This window comes from Gorilla gorilla, chromosome 3, assembly GCF_029281585.2.
Source record: "Gorilla gorilla gorilla isolate KB3781 chromosome 3, NHGRI_mGorGor1-v2.1_pri, whole genome shotgun sequence".
Lineage (NCBI taxonomy): Eukaryota > Metazoa > Chordata > Mammalia > Primates > Hominidae > Gorilla > Gorilla gorilla.
Genome location: NC_073227.2, coordinates 44,235,818 through 44,260,615, shown reverse-complemented (window position 1 = coordinate 44,260,615; position 24,798 = coordinate 44,235,818). Strand labels below are relative to the sequence as shown.

The 24,798-nt window shown below is 36.4% G+C and overlaps 1 protein-coding gene across 5 annotated transcripts in view; it reads left to right on the top strand.

Annotated features, from left to right (window-relative positions):
• Window positions 1–24,798, top strand: part of ARAP2 (ArfGAP with RhoGAP domain, ankyrin repeat and PH domain 2) — a 190,402-nt gene that overhangs the window by 26,075 nt on the left and 139,529 nt on the right. For all 5 annotated transcript variants that reach the window (XM_055385843.2, XM_055385842.2, XM_019025871.3 and 2 more), the window contains exons 3-6: window positions 4,067–4,125; window positions 5,230–5,306; window positions 6,060–6,151; window positions 7,804–8,157. In XM_055385843.2, coding sequence (XP_055241818.2) covers window positions 4,067–4,125; window positions 5,230–5,306; window positions 6,060–6,151; window positions 7,804–8,157 — 582 coding nt within the window. The remainder of the gene's footprint in view (window positions 1–4,066; window positions 4,126–5,229; window positions 5,307–6,059; window positions 6,152–7,803; window positions 8,158–24,798) is intronic.

Below are 24,798 nucleotides of genomic sequence, written 5' to 3'. Positions count from 1 at the left end.
CATATAGATGTGCAGGTGATCTAGTCTTTCAAAAGACCGTACTTTCCTCATTGCTATAGGTTGATGTCTTTGGCTTAAATGCAATTGGATCTCTGTTTTTTTTTTTAATATTTTAGTTTTAGGGTACATGTGCTGGGTTGTTATATAAGTAAACTTGTGTCACAGGTGCTAAGCCTAGTACCCAATACTTATTTTTTCTGATCCTCTCCTTCCTCTTACTTCCCCACTTCTAGTAGGCCACAGTGTCTATTGTTCCCTCTTTTGTGCTCACATGTTCTCATCATTTAGCTCTTACTTACAAGGAAGAACATGTGCTATTCAATTTTCTGTTCCTGCATTAGTTTGCTAAGGAAAATGACCTCCTGCTCCATCCGTGTAACTGGGTCTCTTTAAGTGGGTTCTTAATTCTAGTTCAATAGTCTATTATCCTTTTTATCAGTAATACAGTGTTTTAATTACTACAGCTATATAATCATGAAACCTGGTAGAGTATGTCTTCTCACTGTACTCTTTAAAAATTTGTCATTATTGGTCCTTTGTTTTTCACATGTATTTTAGAATCAGTTTGTTAAATCTCACACACCCCCTTCCCTGTAACTCTTTTGATTCGGGTTGCATTGACACTACAGATTCATATAGGGGGTATTGTCATATTTATCTAGTATTATCGTATATCTAGTATTATCATATATCTAGTATTATCTAGTATTATTTATCTAGTATTATCATATATCTAGTATTTCATATTTTTCTAATTTAATTAGATTTTTTTCTAATTTTGTCAGTAATGTTTTCCAGTTCAGTTCTTGCAAATCTTTTGCTAGATTTAATTCTAGGTTTTGGTAGTTTTTTAATGCCCTTATACTATTTGGCACCATTTTAATGTTTCATTTTGTTTACTGATATTTGGGGATGGAATTGATATTTATATGTCAACCCTATTAGTAAGTTTGCTAAAATCATTTTTATTTTTTATTTTTGTATTTTGTATTTTATTTATTTATTTATTTATTTATTTATTTTTGAGACGCTGTCTCACTCTGTTGCCCAGGCTGGAGTGCAGTGGCGTGATTTTGGCTCACTGCAACCTCCGCCTCCTGGGTTCAAGAGATTCTCCTTCCTCAGCCACCCCGAGTATCTGGGATCACAGGCACGCACCACCATGCTCAGCTAAGTTTTGTGTTTTTAGTAGATATGGGGTTTCTCCATGTTGGCCAGGCTGGTCTCAAACTCCTGGCCTCCGGTGATCTGCCCACCTCGGTTTCCCAAAGTGCTGGGATTACAGGTGTGAGCCACCATGCTTGGCTGCTGAATTCATTCTGAAACAACTCCTTTTGAGGTCAAAATATATATATAAAAAGTTATAATCCCTTAAAGCATGTAATTTGATGAGTTGTGAAAGATATGTAAACCTATGAAATTTTTACCACAAACAATAAACAGAGCAGTTCTGTTACTTCTAAGAGTTTCTTAGTTTCTTATACAGTCCATCCCTGTTTCACATGCTCATATAGAATAAGATAGAATATGCAGTCCTGCACCACACAATGATGACATTGGTCCTGTAAGAATATAATGGCTATACCATGTAACCTATGTGTGAAGTAGGCTGTATCATGTAGGTTTATGTAAGTACACTCCATGATGTTTGCAAAATGATGAAATTGCCTAACAACCTATTTCTCAGGATGTATCCCTGTCATTAAACCATGCATGACAGTATTTCTTATGTCTTGCTTCTTTTGCTCAGCATGATGATTTTTGAGATTTATTTAGATTATTAGTTTTTTTTAGTAGTTTTTTTTCTTTCAGCTGGGTAGTAGTCTCTTGGATCCATACACCACTATTTGTTTATCATTTACTTCCTGATGTCTATTTGGGTTTTTTCAAGTTTTTGATTATTGAGAATAAAGCTGCTGTGACCATTTGTATACAGGTCTTTCTGTGAACATCTGTTTTCAATATTTTTGGTAGGATTGTAATAGCTGGGCCTTGAAGTTTGGTGAATGTTTATTTTTATAAGAAAATACAAGCAATTTTCTAAAATGGATGCACCCTTTCACATTCCTGCCAGCAGTATTTATTTATATATTTGTTTGTTTGTGTATTTGCTGCCAGCATTACTTAAATGTTCTAATTATTCCACATATTTTCCAACACTTGATATCGACAGCCTTAATTTTAGCTATTCTAATGTGTATGTGGTGGTATCACACATTCATATATTTTGTGATACAACTATTCGCATTTTTCCATTTTGTTTATTTTATTTATTTTTTGAGACAGGGTCTTGTTCTGTTGCCCAGGCTGGAGTGCAGCGATGTAGTCATGACTCACTGCAGCTTCAACCTCCTGGGCTAAAGTAATCGTCCCACCTCAGCCTCCCAAATATCTGGGACTACAGGCATGCACCACCACACCCAGCTAATTTTTGTTTTTTGTGTTTTTTTTTTTTTTTTTTTGTAGAGATGGGGTTTCATTATGTTGCCCAAGCTGGTTTCAAACTCCTGAGCTCAAGAAATCTGCCCACCTTGGCCTCCCAAAATGTTGTGATAATAGGCATGAACCACTGTGCCCAGGCTTAAAAAAATAGCATTTATTATTATTTATTTTTGTAGCGACAAGGTCTCTCTATATTGCCTATGCTGGTTCTTTTTTGTTCTTGTGTGTGTACTTTGTTTTTGTTTTTTTTTTTTGAGACAAAGTCTTGCTTTGTTGCCCTGGCTGGAGTGCAGTGGCACGATCATGGGTCACTGCAGGGCTCCGCCTCCTGGGCTTAAGCAGTCCTCCCTCCTCAGCCCCCTGAGTTGCTGGGACCAGAGGTGAACACCACCATGGCAGGTTAACACATTTTAAAATTGAGCTGTATTTCTTATTACTGGATTGTAAGAGTCCTTTTTTTGGTTTGGGCAAACCACTTGTCACTAATACGTGACATTATAAGTTTTAAATTTTGGTAAAGACTAAATTTCAATGTTTTTTAGGGTTTTAGTTTTTTATTCTATATAAGGAATCTTTGCCTACTCAGTTGTTACAATGATTTTTCTCTCATATTTTTCAGAATTTCTAGAGGTGTAGCATTAAACATTTGGGTCCCAACTGCATTTTGAGTTAATTTTTGTGCATGATACGAAGCAAATTTGACATTCATTTCTTTTCATCATTGAGATATCCAGTTCCAGCAACATTTGTTGAAAGGGCTATTCTTTTTCCACTGCATTTCTTCGGAACTTTTTTCTTAAATCAATGGACCAAAGATGTGTGGGACTGTATATGTGGACTTTCTATTCAATTCCATTGATTTATATGTCTGTACTTTCAGCAATGGCACAATGATTGGATTGCTGTAGTTTTATATTAAATATTGAAATTGTATAGTACAAATCTGCCAGTTTTGTTCTTCTTTTTAAAAGTTATTTTTCCATTTTTTAGATGGAAAAGAGAACTCTGTTATATGATAGAAGGCCTTCATCACCCTCTGCTTCTACAATGTTTACCTCTGCCACTGCTGTTATCATATTGTATTCTAAATAATTGCCCTGTAATATCTTCCTTCTGAGACTGTAAGATCTTTGAAAGATCTTGTGTGTATTTTCATATTGTGTCTACAGAGTCAGACACATTTTTGACTCAGTATTATAAAGCTAAAGACAAAAAGCTACACAAATAATGACATCTAGTTAGTAAATCTGTTTCAGAGATATGACTAGCAGTTTTGAAATTACTTTATGTGCATATTAGCATTGGAAAAATATGTTTACTTTTGTAAATTATAGATGTGAGTAGCAAACACTTGTACAAAATGTCCTTTGCAAAGAAAATTTCTTCCTTTAAAAGTCTAAATAGAAAAATACGTTTGTGGAATTTGGCTATTCAGCTTTTTTCAAGTCAGAATTAATTTCTGAATATTGTTTTTTCTACCCAAAAGAATGTATAGCTCTCTAATAAATCCTTCACTTAAATATAAATCATAAATATTTTCTCAATATTTTCTAATAATTTTAATTTTACTCATAAATATCATAAATATTTTCACTCATAAGTATTTTCTCCTTTGCTTTTTAAGCTATTTCCGTGAAAGAAGAAATGTTGCTACCTCAACTGAAAAATCTGTGGCATGGCAAAGTGAGTCTATGTGTTTAATGTCTCCTTAAATTAGGGCTCATTTGATAGTCTTAACTGTGTTAAAATCATGATTGCGAAGGCAGCCCACCTGTGGTATAGGGAACAATGGAAATAACTGTCTGCCAGTGTTCATAGTACTTCAGACACTTTTAAAATGGACTGAATAAAAGGCAATAACATACACTCTGACTCCTGGAAATTTGTACATGCTAATGTAAGAAGTTTTCTTTTTATACAAGCTTCATTTATCATTAGCCACAGTTGCAGGCATTTAACTAAATTAAATGGTTTCTGGCAGTTTGAGCTACAGAACAAAGATATATGTACGGAAAGTGATTTTGCCATGGTAACTGGAAAGGGCTGTCATTGTTGCTCTGGCAAATTGAACAGTGACAGAGGCTTTTCTTTCATTTTGAAAATTCTGATTATACAAGTTTGGGAACATTCTTTTTGACAATAAGATGTCAAACACTTGGGTACTGAATTTTTAAGAAAATTTTTGCCAGGGTAGAAATGCAAATATTGAGAATTCTTTTTTTTTTGTAGATTAGTATAATTCAAGGATGGTGGAACTTCACTTGAAATAATTTATTTACAGATGCATTAGTAGCTATGGCATTAGAGGAATTATATTAAATGCCTTCTGGGATTTTAAGTGATATCTAGCTATTATGTTAGTGACCTTTTTATAATTATTTATTGTAAGTTATAGAATTAAGCTTAATTTTCTGCCATTTACTATATTTCCTTATTTAGGAATTAGCATTATAAATGGCACCATGACAATTTCTTTTGTATGTGGGCAATGTATTTGGTTATGTTAATGTGGATCCTAGAGGTTGGGAAGGACATATGTGACAGGTTGCAATTTAAGGAGCAGTGAGTTATGTTTGTGAAGCACGTGGTGGATACCATGTGTGTTATATCAAGAAGACGATGGGGAGAATTGATTTGGGGGTAAGAATTAGCATAATTTGGACTCTTACAGAATAAAGCTTACGTTGTGATAATGCCATAAAGAACTCATGCTTTTAATCTTTTTTTAAAAACAGTATTTCACATTATTCACATCTTTCTATTCTCATCCTGTAATTCCCCTAAAAGATTCAAATGAGGAGAATTCATCTTCCATCTTTCCTTATGGAGAGACCTTTCTCTTCCAGAGACTAGAAAATTCCAAGGTTAGTCCCATACATTTTAATTGTTTTCCATAATCAATTATTTGCTTTTCTGCCTATTTGTACCTCTTCATTTTTCTCCAAGCTATTTGAAGAATGGCATTATATTGAAGATTGAAATTTCCAGTCAGCAAAATTTTTGTTCAGTAAAATTATGGTAAAATCTGTATCTTTCAATATACATTATAGGAACACACGTTTATTATGACTTCAGAAATCCAGGATAGTGAGTTTTAAAAATTTGCCACAAGATTGGGTTAATTAAACAAAAGACAAACTGTATAAAACTTGAACACTCTCTAGATTTTTGCTTTGCCTTGTAGCCAAGTGCAGACTTCTGAAGTGCATAGATTTCCAATTATGTATATATTTTAATTATTTAGTTTATCACTCATTCTTTTCTATTACTTGTGCTCTTTTGCTACTTTATTTCTTGGTCTTGATAAAAGATAAGTTGGAAGACAAAAATGAATCAAGGAGTAAAAGTACATAAATTTTATTTTTGGTTATCATCTTCTTTTATTCTTACTTGAATTGATGAGTTAACGATTTGAATAAAATAGTGGAAAAAAATCAAAAGTCTGTTTAATGTAGACTATCTTTTTTTCTGATAATTGATCTAAGTAATTAGACTTATTTAATAAAACTAAACTCAGATATTACAGACTTTTGTAGAATATTGCTACACATACAAACAAATCCCCAAACCAAAAAGCAAAACAGTATGTGTTTTTTGTTTGTTTGCTTTTTTAATAGAAGCGATCTATAAAGAATGAATTTTTGACCCAGGAAGAAGCACTCAAAGGGGAAGCAACTACTGCAACAAACTCTTTTATCATCAAATCAAGGTATGAGATCATGATTGATGATGATTAACTATTTAGAATAAACTGTTATACAATGTTGACTTCTCATTCTTAGTATAATATTGTGTGTCAGAGAAAATAGTTTATGTTGATAAGTTCAATTTTTTCCTCTCTAAATGTAAGCATAGCAGCACCCATTTTATTAATTGAATTATGCTCTGTAGATCAAGTAAATAGTTGCATTCTGTGGCAGATTATTTTTGTCTTTTTCTAATGGAAACCACACCCCTTCCCCACAGTAGCAAATACAGGTGACTATGATTGCACATTGAAGATGAGAGGTTATGTTAATAAAAAGGAGAAAAGGGCAGTGCAGAACATCACTATGCAAGTTGCAGACTTTTACAAGTATAATATATTCTTTTTATTGGAGTTTCAGCACTGGCAAGAAGCATGACAATTATCCAGTTATTTGGATCACATACAGAGTTAAAATTTGTATGCACCAACTTCAATTTTGGTTTTCTCTCAGCTTTATTGGAACTTGGCATACTGGCACATTACCTGATACTTCATTTTCCTTTTCTTAATTTTTAATTTTTGAGATTACATAGTAGATGTATATATTTCTGGGGTACATAACATATTTTGATATAAGCATAATAATCACATCATGGAAAACAGAATATTCATCCCCCAAAGCATTCCTCTTTTGTATTGCCAACAGTTTAATTATACTTTTTTAGTGGGACATTCGTTTTATTTTTGTCTTTCATTTTCTAAGGCTAACATTGTTATAGGTTTCCCTCAGTTAAAGCTAAACAATTAAACATCTTTAGTAAACATTTGACATAATCTAATATAATGCAAAATATGAAAGGGCCAGGCTAAATTATTCTTTGAGGCAGTTATGGTTTTTAGAATGCTATATCCAGAAAGATGTAATTTGAGCCCAGGCATATCTGTTTCATTGATTAGCAAAAAATGTCCTTTGGCATTAATGAATGAGTTGATCTATTATGTCATCCCTTGAATCTGTAGAAATATGCTTAGCTATTATGAATGCATTCCAATAAATATTGTGCATTACATAGCTTTTACTTCCTGAATGTACACTGACCCTTTCTTGCTTTCTAGCTAGCAGTGTGCTGCAATATTTTTCCTCATCAGCATTGCAAAATAATACTGATGCTCTCAGCAGTCAGGCATACTCTCTGTTTTATTGCATTGTGGTGAAACATGGGGTCCTTGGAGTTGGTTAGAGGATAGTAGAGAGGGGTAAGCAAATTGGAAATAAGATCTCCATATAGATGAGTTAATGGTCCGTCATGTTGCCCAGAGGGATTGGGCTGGCCACTTAATTGTGCTATTAAAGATGTTTAAATTGTGATGTGAAGAATATACCCAGTCTCCATTCTTAGCACCTGCCCCTAACCTTCCAAAATAAAAGGGATAAGATTAAATTATACCTAAGAAAAAACTTGTAGTAGTATTCAAATGTCATAGGTTAATGAAATAATTTTACTTAGCTTTTCTGGAAGAGTTTAAAAAATTTTCAGTAGGGTTAATGGAAACTCTAGGATTTTCCTGGCCTTATGTTTCTGTTATTAGTTATTTATAAATTTTCAAAATGTCACTGATATCTTAAATCACATATAGCACTTTGAAATGTTTACATCATTTTTTCCGTTTAGCATATACGATAACAGAAAGGAGAAAATAAGCGAGGACAAGGTGGAAGATATTTGGATACCTCGAGAGGACAAAAACAATTTTTTGATAGACACTGCTTCTGAATCAGAATACTCAACAGTAGAAGAATGCTTTCAGAGTTTAAGAAGAAAAAATTCAAAGGCATCTAAATCTAGGACTCAAAAAGCCTTGATTTTGGACTCTGTTAATAGGCACAGTTATCCGTTAAGCTCAACAAGTGGAAATGCTGATTCATCAGCCGTTTCTTCACAGGCAATATCTCCCTATGCCTGCTTTTATGGAGCATCTGCAAAGAAGGTTAAATCAGGATGGCTGGATAAACTCTCTCCTCAAGGGTATGTACGTATTCATTTATTTCATAAGTGGCATATTTTTAAAATTTCAAGTTTATTCATTTCTAAACCTCCAGGGTTGCTGTTCCCCCACTCCACCTCCACACACACACATACACAGAGATGCCATTTTTAGGGACTTGCAGCACACTTTTCCAGTGCTATTCTTTAGACATAAGGAGAGAGATGTGCAATGCAATGCTGCATTAAGGTCCAGAGTTGCAAATTAAAATAGAAAGTTATGACCTCACATCTAATTTCTTAATGTTACCTTCTAAGTTCGCATCAAAATGTGCTAATCTGTGTCCCAGTATGTAACAAAGAAAAACAAGACAGACTGAGTTAGTATTACTCAGCCCACACTGTTTGGCTTTTGCTCATATCATAACAGTGTTCTGTTTGAGAATACAAGGCTTATTGTTGTTAGGGAAAAGTACATCTTTGTTAGGTTTAGGTCTTCACTATTATTGATATATTGTTTTGATTTTTGTATGTTACACAGAAGGTCAGAGCCCCATGAATATTATACTTTTCTTTGGATTTATCAACAAATGTTTACAAAGAAACTTTTGTCCCTTAAGCATTTTACAGTACTGAGAAATCTTTAGGGAAGGATTATATTTAATTAGAATTGTTTACTGGCATCCTAATTTTTAGATGTCTTTTTGAAATATTTACTTGAAATGTTTTTCATGAATTATTAAATTATTTTGAGATTAAAGCTTTCATGTATCAGTAGCTAATGTGGTGAGTCTCTACAGTGTGCTGGTTTTCACTCCTATTCTCTTGAAATGTGTGTCATTTCTAGAAAGGATTGGTTTGATCTAAAATAATTTTAATTGAAAAAAAAAACTACCAGAAGCAGCATCAGATGACTAGTAGAAGCAGGAATTAACGTTTCAAAAGATAGCAAAACACCCCGAAATTGTATGGTTAGCAATTATATGTTAATACCTTATATATTTTCATCCTTTTAGGAAATTTGATTTTGAATAAACCAAAGCAGATTACTTCTTACTATCAGCTATGTGTGTCACTTCTTTCTGGTTACATTATGATGACAAAACCCTCTGCTTGTTCTTTTTAGTCCTAAGTATTATTGGTAAGTGCATATTCAGATGTCGAACATGTGGATCAGTGCTCAGGTCTAAACACTAGTGGAATGAATCAGTGAACTTGAATATTCTTGAATCTTTCATTTTTATAAAATCCAAGTATTTAGGGAGGTCCAAGTGCTCTCTTAAAGTATCACTGGAAGAAAAAACAGACTTTGCGTACAAAGCCCCCAGCGGCTGTGGTTTCCTGTGCGTCCCAGGTGAGATCTTGCTCTTTACAGGGTTGGTCTGTTTATGCTCCAGGCACATTGAGAAAGTTTCACTATTGTTGGCCACCTCTGGGACAGTTACGATATATTCTGTCTCACTTTTTCAGAACTTTGACTTTCCATTCTTTCTATTCTGAACCTGCCTAAGGTTAGATGCTGTAAGTTTTCTGGATTTATATTTTTCCATTTTAGGGAAATAATTGCATTTTCTGTCCTAAAGCTTCCCCCTACCCCACCCCCAACCAAAATACCTGGATGAATGGATATAAGAAAATAAACCAAGGGGTTGGTATATTACCAAGAAATTTTAAAACACTTCTACATGATTATATTGCTATGACTTGAAAGAAATATGTGTAGCTGGCCAAAAGGCATGCATTCATTAAATCAGAGGTAGAATCGAGAATTTTTCCTTTCCTAATTAGGCTCTGTAGGCTATTGTGAGGGTTTAAGATGTTCATTAAAGTAGACAAAGTGATGCCTACCCCTTCCTTATGCAGTGGTTGCTGAGTTTCGTTTAACTCATGGCTGCGTGTCTCTTTGATGCAGATAGCGCTGATTGAGATGGGATTCCAAACTCCATATAGCAGGTGTCAACAAACTTTTTCTGTAAAGGGTCAAGTAGTAAATATTTTAAGCTTTATAGTCAAATGGTCTCTGTTGCAAGTATTTAACTCTGCAGTTATAGCATAAAAGCAGACATAGCCAATATGTAAGCCGATGAATGAGACTGTGGTCCAATAAAATACAGAAGTAATAAAAAGCAGAGGTCCCCCTTAGGGGCCTCTGCATTTGTAGTTCTTTCTGCCTGAAATGCTCTTTCCCCAAGAGTAACACGGCTTGAACCTCTCTCAAGTTCATGCTATAATGTCTCCTTTGCATTTAAGCCCTGGCCACCAAATTTACTACTACGACTGTTGCTCTCCCCTGCCACCCCATCAGTCCCTTAATTACTTTCTTCTCAGGGCTTACAGGCCAGATGATTTATTTATTTCATACAAGCTCCGTGGGGACAGGCATCAGCATTGCTTTTCTTGTGCTGTGATAGCCTTAGCAGAACATTGTCTAGCACGTGGTAGATGCTTAGGATTTGCTGTGGAATGAATCTGTGAGAAACCTAGCATTAGACATATTTTTCTTTTAATTTTTCTAAAACAGCAACTTATAAGAACATTGTAATATAAGCTGCTGAACTCAACAACATATTTGTGGATGAAAATTTCCAGGAACCATTGATAATACTGATAAACATTAACAGGGTAGTGAACTCTTTGTTTTTTTTTTTTTTAATAATTGTTTCCCCCTTAAAGACATGCACATAAATTATCAAAATACAGTTGTCAAAATACAATTTAAAAACTAACAGATACATTCTAGTTTATACTTTTTCAAATAGTGTTTGAAACTGTCTTTTGTTTAATGAATGACATTAAGCAAAATAATCACATTCACAATCTGAGGTTATTTCGCATGGTTGTCTATTTACTTTTGAAATGGAAACGCCAATTCTGAATCAATGCCTAATATGTGAACATTGCCCAATATTTGGTTAAGAATATAATTGCATAACACCATACAACAAAAGAAATACTGAAACATTTCCAGTTTAAAATATGAAAAGTTGTTTAAATATTTGATTGACCTAAATATAACATCCCTGAAACTAGTGGTTTAAAAACTGTGTGAAAGAAACAATAAAATGTTGAATTTGGGGGGCTGTATTTCAAACAGGTCAAAGCAGATGAAAAGCTTAATAAGTGATACTTGCTTTTAAAAACCTCTCACTGGGTTTTGAGGATTAAAATAAATCATCTTCTTCACTTTTTCTCAGCTGTAAATAATAAACTTAAGCTTTTCAGCAGATTTGCATAGATGCAAATATGAAAGACTGGATATAATTTATTCCAGCATTTCCCAAATATGCATCTCAGAAGAGAAATGTTTGAAGCTGTTGTAAAGAAAAGAGAACATGGTTGGATGGTTGTGCCTCTTCTAGGAGATGCATAAATTAACATCTCCAAGAATATCTGCAATAAGGAAACCCTTTTGAATTTTTACATTACTATTTTCTAAAGATGTTTGTGCATTCAGCATAACACACAGAGCATCTTTATAAAAACTGCACTGTATATTGAATAATTTCTATTTTACTTGAAATGTTTTAGGACTTTCTTACTTGGGGAAATTCCTCTTTTTTTAAATTTAACTTTTTTTTTGGCCATGAGAAGGACTGATGTGGTAGTGTGAACCTGAGACAGCTAAAGTTGATCATGTGAGGTTAAGTCAGCACTTGGAGGTGGAGGAGGACACAGATGAGCAAGATGTGTTACTTGTCTTTTTGTAGCTTCCTTTTAGTGCAGAAAAGAAATATATATGTGAATAGCGATAAAACCCAAAGACAAAAGTATAATAATTGGCGCAAAAAGGTCTGCAGAGTACAGAGTCCTGAGGTTACCAAGGGTTGAGAAAGCATTTCTTCAAAGACCTTCCCGGAAGGAGAGGGTAGCAGTTGAATTGCCCTTTGCAAAATGGATAAGATTTTAACTGGCATTTTTAGGTAAAATGCTTTTCTGTCTACAGGGAAAGGCACTCATAGAGGTGATATCTAGATGTACTTGAGGGTTGAGATAGTGAGCAGGTGGAGGTTGGAATTATTTTATTGAAGATGGACAGTTGGGTTCTAGGACCAGGAGAGAGAAACTGCCAGTGAAAAGCATGTTCAGAGAACAGGTAACTAGGGAAAGTGAAAAAGCCAATAATCAAATACAAAGGAAAGGTCAGAGCTCAGACAACGACTGGCAGTCAGAGCTCCCAGAAGCCAATAGCCCAAGACCTGGGAGGAGTTCAGAGCTTATGCTGTTTGTGCCTTTGTCAGTGACTGGTTTCCATGTCATCATCCAGTCTCCAAGGCTCCTTTACTGGAACAGTTCCCCACCTGGCTACGCAAGTGTTTGAGTGCCTTGGGTCTCTTGGTATGCTTTCTTGGGGCTGCAGTGAAGGCAGGTGTTGCAGAAAGTTGGCAAGTCCATGTTTGACTAGGGTGTTACATGTCAGTCACCTTGTTGATCTTAAAAGTGAATCCGAAATCCTTGATAAAAAGTATGTTTTCTTTTTAATCTGCAAATTAGCTGGGCATTTCTCAAAGCACTAGCTACTTGTAAACATTGTGCCAAGGAAATAAAAAGCTTTAATATTTTTGTAGTTTGAGGAGGAAAAAAGTTTCAGTCTCCATAAAATTACCTGGTTAATTCCTTTCAGCCATCCTAGCTGCAGAGAAATGAATAGGATTTGGAATCAGACAGACATCATTCATTTGCTGTGTGACTCAATTTCTTAGAACCTCCATTTTTCACATAAATGTGTGAGGTCAAGACTATCTCTGTGAAATCATTTGGAAAAGTACGTAACTTTGGGCCTCACTCTTAATTGATGCTCAATAAACCTCGATTTTCTTTTTTTTTTTCAGGACACCATTTTATTGCAGAGGACCTTAAATAATGTTACTGTGAGTCCTAGTCAGTTCATACTTTGATAAATACAAGGCAAAGAAATCATGTGTTCACACTGAACTTTCAGAATTCATTTTTTTTGATTGTTATAAAAGCACATAGTTTAAATGTCAGAAAGTAGTACATAGCTTATTAAAAAAAAGTGACATTTCTTCCCTCCAACCTCTTCATAAGAGGCAACCACTTTCAACTCTTTTGTAGTTACTTTTAGCATTTGTTTTGTATGTCTTATTGTTTTTATACTGATTTTTTAACTTTTCAGTGTTAGGGATTAGCTATTGATGTACCACCATGGAAGATCATATTTATTCATTTTAACCACTGTTCCCTCCTTCCCTTCTAGACACAATTCCTATTATCCTTTTAAAATAGTTACATAAAATATTTAGATATCTGTAATTTTGTTTTATAGTATAACTATAAAGGCTGCTCTTTTTTGAACAATGTAGCATAGTATGATTAATTTTTTTCATTGACAATGTTTAGTTTTTCTTGAAATAATAATTGTTGATTTTTTTGTTTGCTTGATTTTTTTTTTTTTTTGAGATGGAGTCTCGCTCGGTTGCCCAGGCTGGAGTGCAGTGGCTTGATCTTGGCTCACTGCAAACTTCACCTCCTGGGTTCAAGCAGTTCTCTGCCACAGCCTCCTGAGTAGTTTGGATTACAGGCACCCACCACCACACCTGGCTAATTTTTGTATTTTTAGTAGAGACGGGGTTTCACCATCTTGGCCAGGCTGGTCTTGAACTCCTGACCTCGTGATCTACCCTCCTCGGTCTCCCACAGTGCTGGGATTACAGGCATAAACCACCATGCCCGGCCTGTTTGCTTCATTTTTAATATGCGTACTCTACTCATTCATCTGAAAATTCTTCCTCAACATATGAATCTCTGAAGTAACCAAAATAAATATACCTATCAATTTCATCATCCTATAGCCCGCTAAGAAAACTTTAGTTTGGGCTGGTTGTTCCCCAGGCCGAGTGCACACTAACATCTTGGGATTCCCTTGTATCATCTTTGAGATTCTCTATGCCTCTCTCTAGTGTTTTTGTCTTTCCATCTTTTCTTTAGATAAAGCACAACTCTTTGAAGCTTCCTGAGAAAAGGTGGATAGGGAGTCAATGTTTTCAGATCTTCCATGTTTGAAGATGTCTTTTTTTCCCCCTAAACATTGTTATTGTTGGTTTATTATGTTTTAGAAATCTTAACTGGGAATAATACTTATCCAGATCAGTAATTTGTATTCTAGATCCATAGTAATCTAGAGGTAATATTGAGAAATCTCATTTTTGATACTTTATACATAGCCTATTTTTCAGTTCTTGGAGATTTTCTTGTTTTATTCTTCAATTACTTTTCTTCTTTCTAGAATTCCTCATAGTTTGGTGTTGGACTTCTTGCCCTGAAACACTGATAAAAATCCAGCTTTTCCATTTTCCCTTTCTGCTCACTAGGAAGTTCTTCAGTTGTGTTTCCTAACCCAGTTTTTGTTGTCGTTGTTGTTATACTGTAATTAACATACAAAACATTTTCTTTTGACTATTCTTTTCATGGCATAGTGTTACTTTTTCACAAATAAATCCTTTTACTTCTCTGAAGATATTAATACTTTTTTTTTGAAGCTTTCCTGTAGAGTCTATTTCTTTTTAACTTTTTGGAGGAGTGGTTTTGTCCCTATCTTTTACCTTAGTGGTATTTTTCTCAAATGTTATGTTAATCTTGAGCTGTCACTTTAGAGTAAAATACTGCAAAACTGATTGGAAGCACCATAGGCTCTGATAGGCCTTGCTATTTGTTTCTTGTAAGACAATCATGGTAGGTATTTTAGTAATGTATTTCCATACAGAAGCCTCATGCTAGTATCTTTTAAATGAATCTTCTTCCTGAGTGTTATAGGCCTGGTAACCAGTTTTTTTTTTTTTTTTTTGAGACACAGTGTTGCTCTGTCACCCAGGATGGAGTGCAGTGGCACGATCTTGGCTCACTGCAACCTCCACCTCCCAGGTTCAAGCAATTCTCCTGCCTCAGCCTCCTGAGTAGCTGGGATTACAGGCACACATCACCATGCCTGGCTAATTTTTGTATTTTTAGTAGAGATGGGGTTTCTCCATGTTGCTCAGGCTGGTCTTGATCTCCTGACCTCAGGTGATCCTCCCACCTCGGTCTCCCAAAATGCTGGATTACAGGGTGAGCCACTGCGCCAGGCCTGGTAACCAGTTTTTGGGTGGCTCATGTGGGAAAGTGGACTTTGAGTATTGATAGTTATGATGTAGACTTTTATTTGATTCCTCTGCTTTAATATAGCCATGCCTGAGTCTCCCAGCCCCAAAACCTCCTGTTTTATTCTCTCCATTGAATAAAACTAGACTATTATGTTGAGTGAAGGTGGAGAGACAGTTTTCCAACAGTGAGAAGTAGGGGAGAAGGATTCTGTGATGTTGGAGTGCAAGTCTACATCTTAAACTGCCTTTCAATATATCCATTATCAGCACCTCACCCTCACTTTCATAGTCACTTCCAGAGTTACTTGGTATCTATTTCCTGAGATTTTCAGAGGTAATGCAAGAGTAAATGTGTTTTTCTCTTAATTTAGTCTAATGCTGGATTAGCGATCAGTTCACATCTCTCCTTCTGTTTCCAGATTTCTAGATATTGTTACTGTCCTCGACTTCTCTGGTCAGTGTTGATTTGCAGGCATTTATTTATTTTTATTTATTTCTTAACCCTTTGATGTCTTTTAGTGAGGTTTGGGGAGGAGTAGAAGTAAATGCAAGCTTTTAACTGAGATTTTTAACTGGAAGCTGGTTCATGTTGTATTTTACATAATATGACTCCATAAAATAAAGAAGCATGAATCTTTTAACATAGCTTTTTATACATCACTTTATGAAAGCACTAAGCTCTTTGTAGATATTTTTAAAATTGGTAGTTGCACACTAAAATTCAGGCTTTATCATTGACTTCCAAGAATCTTTTTAGCCCCTAGAATTTTATGTTGAGTACCTTTTTTTTTCTTCTCATTTTAGGATGTAGATACAGCAGAGATGGAAGCTGAGATTGAAGATACTTTTTTTGTTTTATTTTCGTTTTTTGGCCCCAGCTCATTTGGTTCATATAATCTTGGAAATTGTTATTTTGGTTTGCTCAAAAGTGAGAAAATGCTCTTTAGAATAGAGAAGTGCTGGCATTTTATAGAAATATTTTAGTAATTCCTTGCATCTTTCTCTCTCTAAAATATTTTGTTACTGTGTCATTTAAAAGTCTTCTGCTTCTTAAAAGAATAATTGGATAAATAAATAGCTGAATAAAAATGAGTAATTAGATAAAAATAAATACGTATGGAGATTGTAGTCCTAGAAAATATTGGGTCTCATTAGGGTTAGAGGAGGGAATAACATAAAATATGCTGTGATTCTTTAGGGCTATGTAAACAAGGCAGATGAATCTGGAACAGCATGGTGATTATACTTTTTCCTCTGAGATTGTTTAGAATATTTGAGAAGTATGTTTTTCATTGCCTTAAATGGCAGGATTAATAAAAGCCATAAATTTGACTTAATGTCTTTGATGTTCTTTCCAATTGTGGGGTTTTTAAAGGTGACAATTTGGTAGCTTCTCACACCTTAGACTGGTATCATTGGTTAGTTAGCATGCTTGTTAGATATTAGGATTTGTTTTTTAAGCTTAAAGATGTAATCTTGAAAAAAAAAAACTCTGCTGGCACTTAGGAATGAAATTAAACAAGAGTGCCTCTGTGTGAGTACTTCATAAGTAGAGATTTAATTGTGTGTGTATACAGTGTTGTTAAAAAATAATTTTTAAGAAACACATTTTGAGACAACAAAAACTGATACCAGATGGTGAAGCTGTTTTTATGAAAGCAGTTGAAACTTTACACCACCTGCCCTACCAGAGCTCAAGGGAAGAGTTTATAGAAATCTGTTCAATAATACTGCACAAGTCTTATAAATTATTCGAAAAAAGCTTCTTAAATAAATGTTTCCCTTCAGAACCCTAAAAACAAAATGAGATAAAACTCAGGCTAATGTGTTTCATGTCTGCTTTATCTGTTTTCCTGAAGGAATTCTGAAGTACTTTGCAAGATTGAACTCACATATAAAATGTAGAGGTCAAATGTTATTACTACCTACAGGGATGTCCTGGATACTTAGCTATAAAATGTACTAATGTCTGCTTTGTATAGCAGTTAAGAGCAGTCTTTGTGAAGACACTCCCAGATATGTTCTTTATTAGCTGTATGACTTGGACAAATTATTTAAGCAACCACTGCCTCCGTGCCTTCATCTCTAAAATGGATATAATAATGTTACCTGTCTCACATGTTTGTCTGGAGGATTAAATGAGTTAATATTTGTGTGTGGCTCTACACAGTTCTTGGAAAAAAGGACTATGTGTTTGCTATTTTTATTACCAAATGTAGTGCCAAATGACTTCTTTATTGACTGCAACTTTAAATCTATTTTCTGTGCAATAATGCGTCATTATTTCAGATCTAATTTGTATTGTGTGGTAGCCGGAACATAGGCTAAGATGGCATTGTCTTGTATACATTATCTTTTCCTGTTTTTTAAAATTTGTGAAGCAAATTAAGCTAGTAATTGAAATTTAAAGATACAACTTCAGAGAAAACTTTTCGAAGTACTTTAGCAAATTCTTATAGTGTATGTATTAATTATATGTAATTACAATGAAATTAGTTGCCGGATAGTGAATATATCTTTAAAAACACATGAGAGGAGTATTGAACTTTTGCACAGAAAATTCTTAAACATTTAGTAATCATTGATATTTATTAATTTAATTTTACATGGGCAGTTAGAAGCACCGGGCTTCTCAAGCTTTTCCTTTTATTATTTAGTTGAAATTTTGATTAATTTGTAAGGTTTACCAGTATGAATTAATCTAACTTTCCATGTGCTAGAAAAGAGGAGTCCGGGCACGGTGGCTCATGCTTGTAATCCCAGCACTTTGGGAGGCTGAGACAGCTAGATCACCTGAAGTTGGGAGTTTGAGACCAGCCTGACCAACACGGGGAAGCCCCATCTCTACTAAAAATACAAAATTAGCTGGGCATGGTGGTGCATGCCTATAATCCCAGTTACTCAGGAGGCTGAGGCAGGAGAATGGCTTGAACCTAGGAGGTGGAGGTTGTGGTCAGCTGAGATTGCACCATTGCACTCCAGCCTGGGCAACAAGAACAAAACTGTGTCTCAAAAAAAAAAATAAATAAATAAACAAAAATAAAAAAAGGGAATAGTGCTGAGAAAAGATATAAGTGTAAAATTTTATCTTTAATTAACTAATTATTGGAATTCAGTATTGAAGTTCACATGTGGAAAACAACTAATTGAATGTTGATAGTTTTAATGAAAATAGATTATTCAATGTTTATATGAATTTAGGTTTAAAAATAAATTGGTTATTTAACATTTTTAAATAGGAGAGTATCAAATGCATACATTTTAAATAACCATATTTAAATGTTTCTTTTTGTTTCCAGCTTTATTGAGATGTGATTTTCAAAGATTATATGTGTTTAAGGTATACAATGTGATGATTTGATATCCCTATATATTGTGAAATAATTAACACAAACAAGCTAATAACAACTGTCACCTAACAGAGTTTGTTTTTGTGTGTGTGTGATAAGAACACTTCAGATGTACTGTCTTAGCAAATTTCAGGTGTACAATACATTATTAGCTATAGTCACCATGCTGTATATTAGATCTCCAGAATTTATTCTTATAACTGAAGGTTTGTAACCTTTATGTGGTATCTACGTATATGTGGAATCTAAAAAAAAATACACTCATAGAAACAGAGTAGAATGGTGATTAACAGGGACTGGGAGGTGGGGTTAAGGGTGAGATGTTGGTTAAAAAGTTTTTAATTTGGTCAGGCGTGGTGGCTCACGCCTGTAAACCCAGCACTTTGGGAGGTCCAGGCAGGCAGATCATGAGGTCAGGAATTTGAGACCAGCCTGTCCAATATGGTGAAACCCTGTCTCTACTAAAAATACAAAAATTAGCTGGATGTGGTGACATGTGCCTGTAGTCCCAGCTACTCCATAGGCTGAGGCAGAAGAAACACTTGAACCCGGGAGGTGGAGGTTGCAGTGAGCAGAGATTGTGCCACTGCACTCCCGCTTGAGTGACAGAGTGAGACTCCACCTCAAAAAAAATTTTTTTTTAATTCTAAAATGTATTTTGAAATTACATGGAAATTAATGGTAAACTTTTCAAGCTTTCTGTAGGCTCTTATTTATTCATTTTTTTAATAACAAGGTAGTGATGGCAGCGGTGACCCATCTGGAGCCGCTGCTGCCATCACACTGGCTGCAGCAGAGAGGTGTGGCCAGGGCTGCATACTCTACAGAGATGGCGTGAGCCAAGGACAAGTGGGAGCCCTGCCCCTTCCGAGTTGGTAAGGTGGGAGCTCCTCGGGTGCAGCTGTAGTTGCCAAGCTGTGGCTGTGGGACCCAGGCCTCCCACTCCATGGAGCAGACAGGAGTCCTGCTCTCCTGGGTGTAGCTACAGATGCCCAAGTCGTGGCTATGAGTCCAGGCCTCCCTGTGATCTTGGTGGAGGCTGGAAGCTGGCAGGAGCCCTGTGTTCCCGGTTGCAGCAGCCTCTGCCCAAGTCAGGGCTGCAGAGCCAGGCATCTCTGCACTCTTGGGGACCAGAAGGCCATCCCCTACCTACGAAAGCTCAAAGGTGTCTGCTCCAACTGCCTGGCTTCTCCCTGCTCCCAGTGTCCGCTCCTATCTCAGAGCAAGATTGGTGCCGGGGACAGGTACTGTCACAGCCCATCTGGATATGTGCACTCTTGGGGAAGTGCTGACATGCCAGCTCCCTGCTGCCTCAGCCCCACTCTGGACTTTGGGTCCTGATGAGCATGGGAGGGAGGAAAGCCAAGGGAGCGCTGAGGTCAACTCAGCACTGGCCTGCAGACACCTCTTGGCATGAACAGCCTGGGCGCCATGAACAGCAGCAGGAGGTGAAGCTGGGCCATGGGCAGAAGGGGCAGGTCCTCGGTGAGTCCCCACCTTCAGGCCAGGGAGGGCCTGAAGGGTAGGGGCAGGCTAGTCCTGCGGACCACAGTAGGAACTTGTGGTGCCTTTTCTGGGTCTGCCTATGGCTGCCCATGGACCAGTTGGTGCGCACTTCCTCCCCTGAGGCCCATAAAAGCCCCCAGATCAGCCAGAGCTGCACAGACATCAGGATGACCAGCTGCAGGGAGTAGCTACCCATGGCCAGGGCCTACCCTCTGCTGATAGCTGCAGACATCAGATGACCTGCCTGCAGAGAGGAGCTCCCCACCCAGGACCTCCTCTGAGCTATTCTGTCACTCAATAAAGCTCCTCTTCGCCTTGCTCACCCTCCACTTGTCTGAGTACCTCCTTCTTTCTGGACACAGCACAAGAACTTGGGACCTGGGAGATGTCGGGGCTGAAAGAGCTGTAACACAAACAGGGGTGAAACACTTCGCCTTTTCATCGTGTTATGGGTGAAAACAAGGAGAGAAGAGCTGCGGCCCTTCGGGGAACCGAGACCTGGAAGCTCCCTGAGGCAGGGCTGTGACTCCCTCTTTGGACCTCTTAAGTTCCTGGAGTCTCAAGCTTCCAGCCGCCACCATGTTTCCTGGTGGCAGCCGTGGAAGCTGCTTCTGGTGTGTCTGGTCCACCTGCAGCCTTGCAGAGAGCCGGCGCCCATGCAGACACCTTGTGCTGGCTGCCCCGCTGCAGCAGCTGGGGTGCCTCACTGTGTGCAGTGGCTGGACCCCATGCTCGCTTGCTCACACACCCCTCACTGCTCCACACCTGGCTCGCCATTGGCAGTGATGGGATCCAGGCTGGTAGCGTGAGCCGAGCACAGCCTGCTCAAGCCAAATGGATGGAACAAACCCAGTGGGCCAGAGCAGAACTCAGGCAAAGTTGCCACCAGCCACAGAGGCTTCTGGCCAGAAAAGCAACACCCTGAGGATCCTGCAACAGTAGTTTTACAAAGTGTTTATTTTGTCATATAAAAATCTGGTTTTTAATATTTGCAAAAATAAAAGTAAGGATGAAGTTTTTCAGTAGTGTTTATTTCTATATTTATACGATAGAAATTCAAGTAAATATCTTTCAGTGAAAAATACATTCATTCGTTTCTTCGCTGTATGTGAAGAACTATGATAGTCACTGGTTTTATATTGATGAACGAAACAGAAATGGATTCTGTACTCAAGGATCTCAAAGTCTGTTTGATGTGATGGATATATTTACCCTGATTGATCATTACACATTGTATGCGTATATCAAAATATCACATTTACCCCATAAGTATGTCAATTAATATGTATCAATAAAATGCATATTTTGCAAAAAGATAAGGAAGGCTCAAGAAAAAGAAATCTAGTATGGGTGGTATACAAAGCCAAAACAAATATATCATTACACATTCTGCTTAGTGTCATTAAGTAAAGAAATGGAGCAAGAGAACAAAGAGACCTAAATGATCTATGCATAGTCAGGAATGGTCACTTGGTGAAATGACGTTAAAGATGAACTCTCTTTAAGAATAAGAAGGAGCCAGCCATGTTAGGAGCAGGCAGGCAGCATTCCAAGCAGAGACAATGGCATATGGGAAAGCCATGAGGCAAGAAAGAGTCTGGAGAAGAGAGGCAGTGCGGCCAGAGAGTGGTGTCCACAGAGTATGTACCCACAGATTTTGATGGCTGACTGGATGAATGCATGACCACAGAAGCCAACTTTCGGTGGTAGGAGTGCAGAATAGCTTTCTCCACCTGTAGGGCAGTTGTTCTTTCATGTTCTTTCATCTGCTACACCCTGTGGTTTCTCATTCCATTTCACTGTGGGCTGGGATTTGTCTTATTTACCTGTCCCTTCATAGAATGGTAAAGAGATTTAATAATCTTTAAAAATATTGAGTTAAAAATAGATGAAGACATCAAATAGTCACCTGGCAGTTGAAAAAAATTAAAATAATTGGGAGAATATCTTAGGAGCTGATTCTCTCAGAGGCTGAGATTTTCCTCAGAGAGCCAGTGGTAGGGTGTGTCCTTTGCATTATGAGCGCCTGAGAGGGGAGTTGTAGCTAGTCAGATGCTGCATCTTCGACTGATCCTTAAGCCTAACACATAAGTAAGCTATCAGCCCTCCCTCTTCCCCTCCTCCTTTTTCTGTGGACACAAATATTAAGTAACTGGATGATGCCTCAGACACAAACTGTCTATCAAGATGGTGATGGAATTCTAAGAAAGTTTTAAGTATTGGAGTGGCTGCAGTTAATCTTAAGTAAGACATGTGAAAATAAGTTGTAAACCTTTTACACTTGATGTTTTGGCAGGTTTCAAAACTTTGAATTTAATTCTGCGTGTTCTGAAGTTTTCTTGCATTCCCTCAACCGTTCTTTTAAAAGATGCTGATTATATGAGTGCTGATCATTTGAGTTTTTATTTGTCTGTCATCCCACCCATGGTGCCAGAAGGACTGTGCTTTTAATCATGTCACTCATTCCTTCAGCAAATTCTTTTTCAGTGCCATATTCCTCTCTGTGTTACTTGCTGATCATACAGAAGGAAATAAACATTGTCCTTGTAAAGCATAAGACCTGGTGTGGGAGACAAACATTAAGCAAATAAACAAATATATAAAATTAGAGGTTGTGTTAAGTGCTATGAGGAAAAGTAGAGGGTATTGAGAGAGAGAATAACTTTGTTATCCACTTTGGATCGGGTCATCAGGGAAGGGATTTCTTTGTAGTTGGTTTAGATGTAACTGAAAGATAAGGAGTCAGCAAAGGGAATAGTGGGGTAATGGGAGGCCCTAAGGCCTCTATCCCCCACAGATGTTAATTATTTTTTTCTTAAAATGGAAGATTATATGTGTAATTGAGCTCTAGCTTACTGTCATTCACAGTGTGAAGTGGGTTGTGTCCCAAAGCACAATCTTGATTTACTGAATTACTGTTTGGATTGTGTTAGAAGGTATGTATTTCGCTGCCTTTAAGTGTGGAAGAGATAAATATGAAATGAGCAAAAAGTGACTGATTTATCCAGTGTATAATTATTGTGTTTGGTTAATATTTCTTTACCTTTCAACATTTAATGCTGAGAATTTAAGGAACCCTGTGTTGCTAGAAAAAGTAAAAACCAGATGGCTCTAACACTGTTGGATGTTGCAAAGTGAGGAAAACCCATTGCAGACAGGCCAAGAAAAGTTAAATTCTAGAAGCTGAAAGATGAAAAATAAGACGGAAAGAGGGCTGGGTGGTCAGTTGTGGTAATATGCTTTTAAAGTAATTTTTTTTAAGATGGGGCTCTCACTGTGTTGCCCAGGCTGGAGTACAGTGGTGCAGTCATAACTCACTGCAGCTTCCACCTCCTGGGCTCAAATGATCCTTTCAACCTGAGCCTTCCAAATAGCTTGGACAACAGTTGTGCGCTACCATGCCTGGCTATTTGTTTTTTTTTTCTGTATATTTTGTAGAGACAGGGTTTTGCCATGTTGCCCAGTGATCCACCCACCTCAGCTTCTCAAAGTGGTGGGATTATAAGCATGAGCCACCACGCCTGGCCAAAATTTTTATTTTATATTTTTTTTCTGTAATTAGAGTTAAATATGAAGTGGTTATATGCTTTTAAGATCTTTACATGTAAATTTACATGTTCTTATTACTTCATAATTAATTCAATGCTTATATGTGAAAATGTTGTCTGCACTGACGAATCTCAAAAATTTTTTATATTTGATCAGATTTGGTATAATTTTATCTTATGCAGAAAATATTTGCTAACAATTAATTTGGGAGACTTGCTGTGTTTCACTTGCATAATAGATGTGTGGCTGGGGAACCAGCCCAGAGACAAGCTTTCTACACTTCCTGAAGTTCTTTTTCTATTAAGTCTTCTGAGAGCCAAGAAAAGTTATGCCAACTCCTTGTTTTAAACATTCCAGAAAATTGCAAAAGCACAAGGTAGACAGAGTTGATATTTGTTTAGAAATAATATTTTTTAAATTTTTTTAAAAATAGGAAGTTCGTTTTCGTATATTTTCTGTGTTAAAGACCAAAAGTACCTACGGTTGTCTGCCTTCAGGGAAGGAGAATATAAAATAAAAATAAAAAGCAAGCCTAAGTAAAAACAGTTCTTCACTTCTTCCTTATATAGTCAGAAAAATAGTTTATTTTTTCTTTTAAGCCTGAAACATGTGATATCTTTTTTTGCTTTTGTTTTTCATGTCAGTAGCCATTTTAAACTACCTTTGCCTTTCATATGATCATTTAAAAAATATACTTATCTTTCACTGAATTTTGAATGCTTATAAATGATTCTGCATATTTGTTCAGGTCTTTTTCAGCTTACTCAATCAAAATTCAATATGTTTTCCATGTAAATCCAATTGACAAAGCCTTGTTATTTTAGTAAGATATTTATGCCCTAAAACAAAAATCAAGGGAAAATAAAATAGATATATAAGCTTAATGAGGGATGAAAGCTTATATTATCTTCGTGAAAGGATTATCTTTATTATTAGAAATGGGTTCAGTGACAGTGTTTCTGACCACATTTTGTTGTGCACCGAACCTTACAAATGTGTGCGACAACGCTGTTAATTTTGTCATTAACAAAAAATTCCTAGGTCAACTGATTAGAAAGTACTATTATGCTATTTTTTCCTATGTGCCATGGCCAAAACTGTGTATTATCATAGCCTATTGTTGTCTATGCTGTTTAACATTAAATAATAATATATTTACACGGTTACATTACAAATGAATT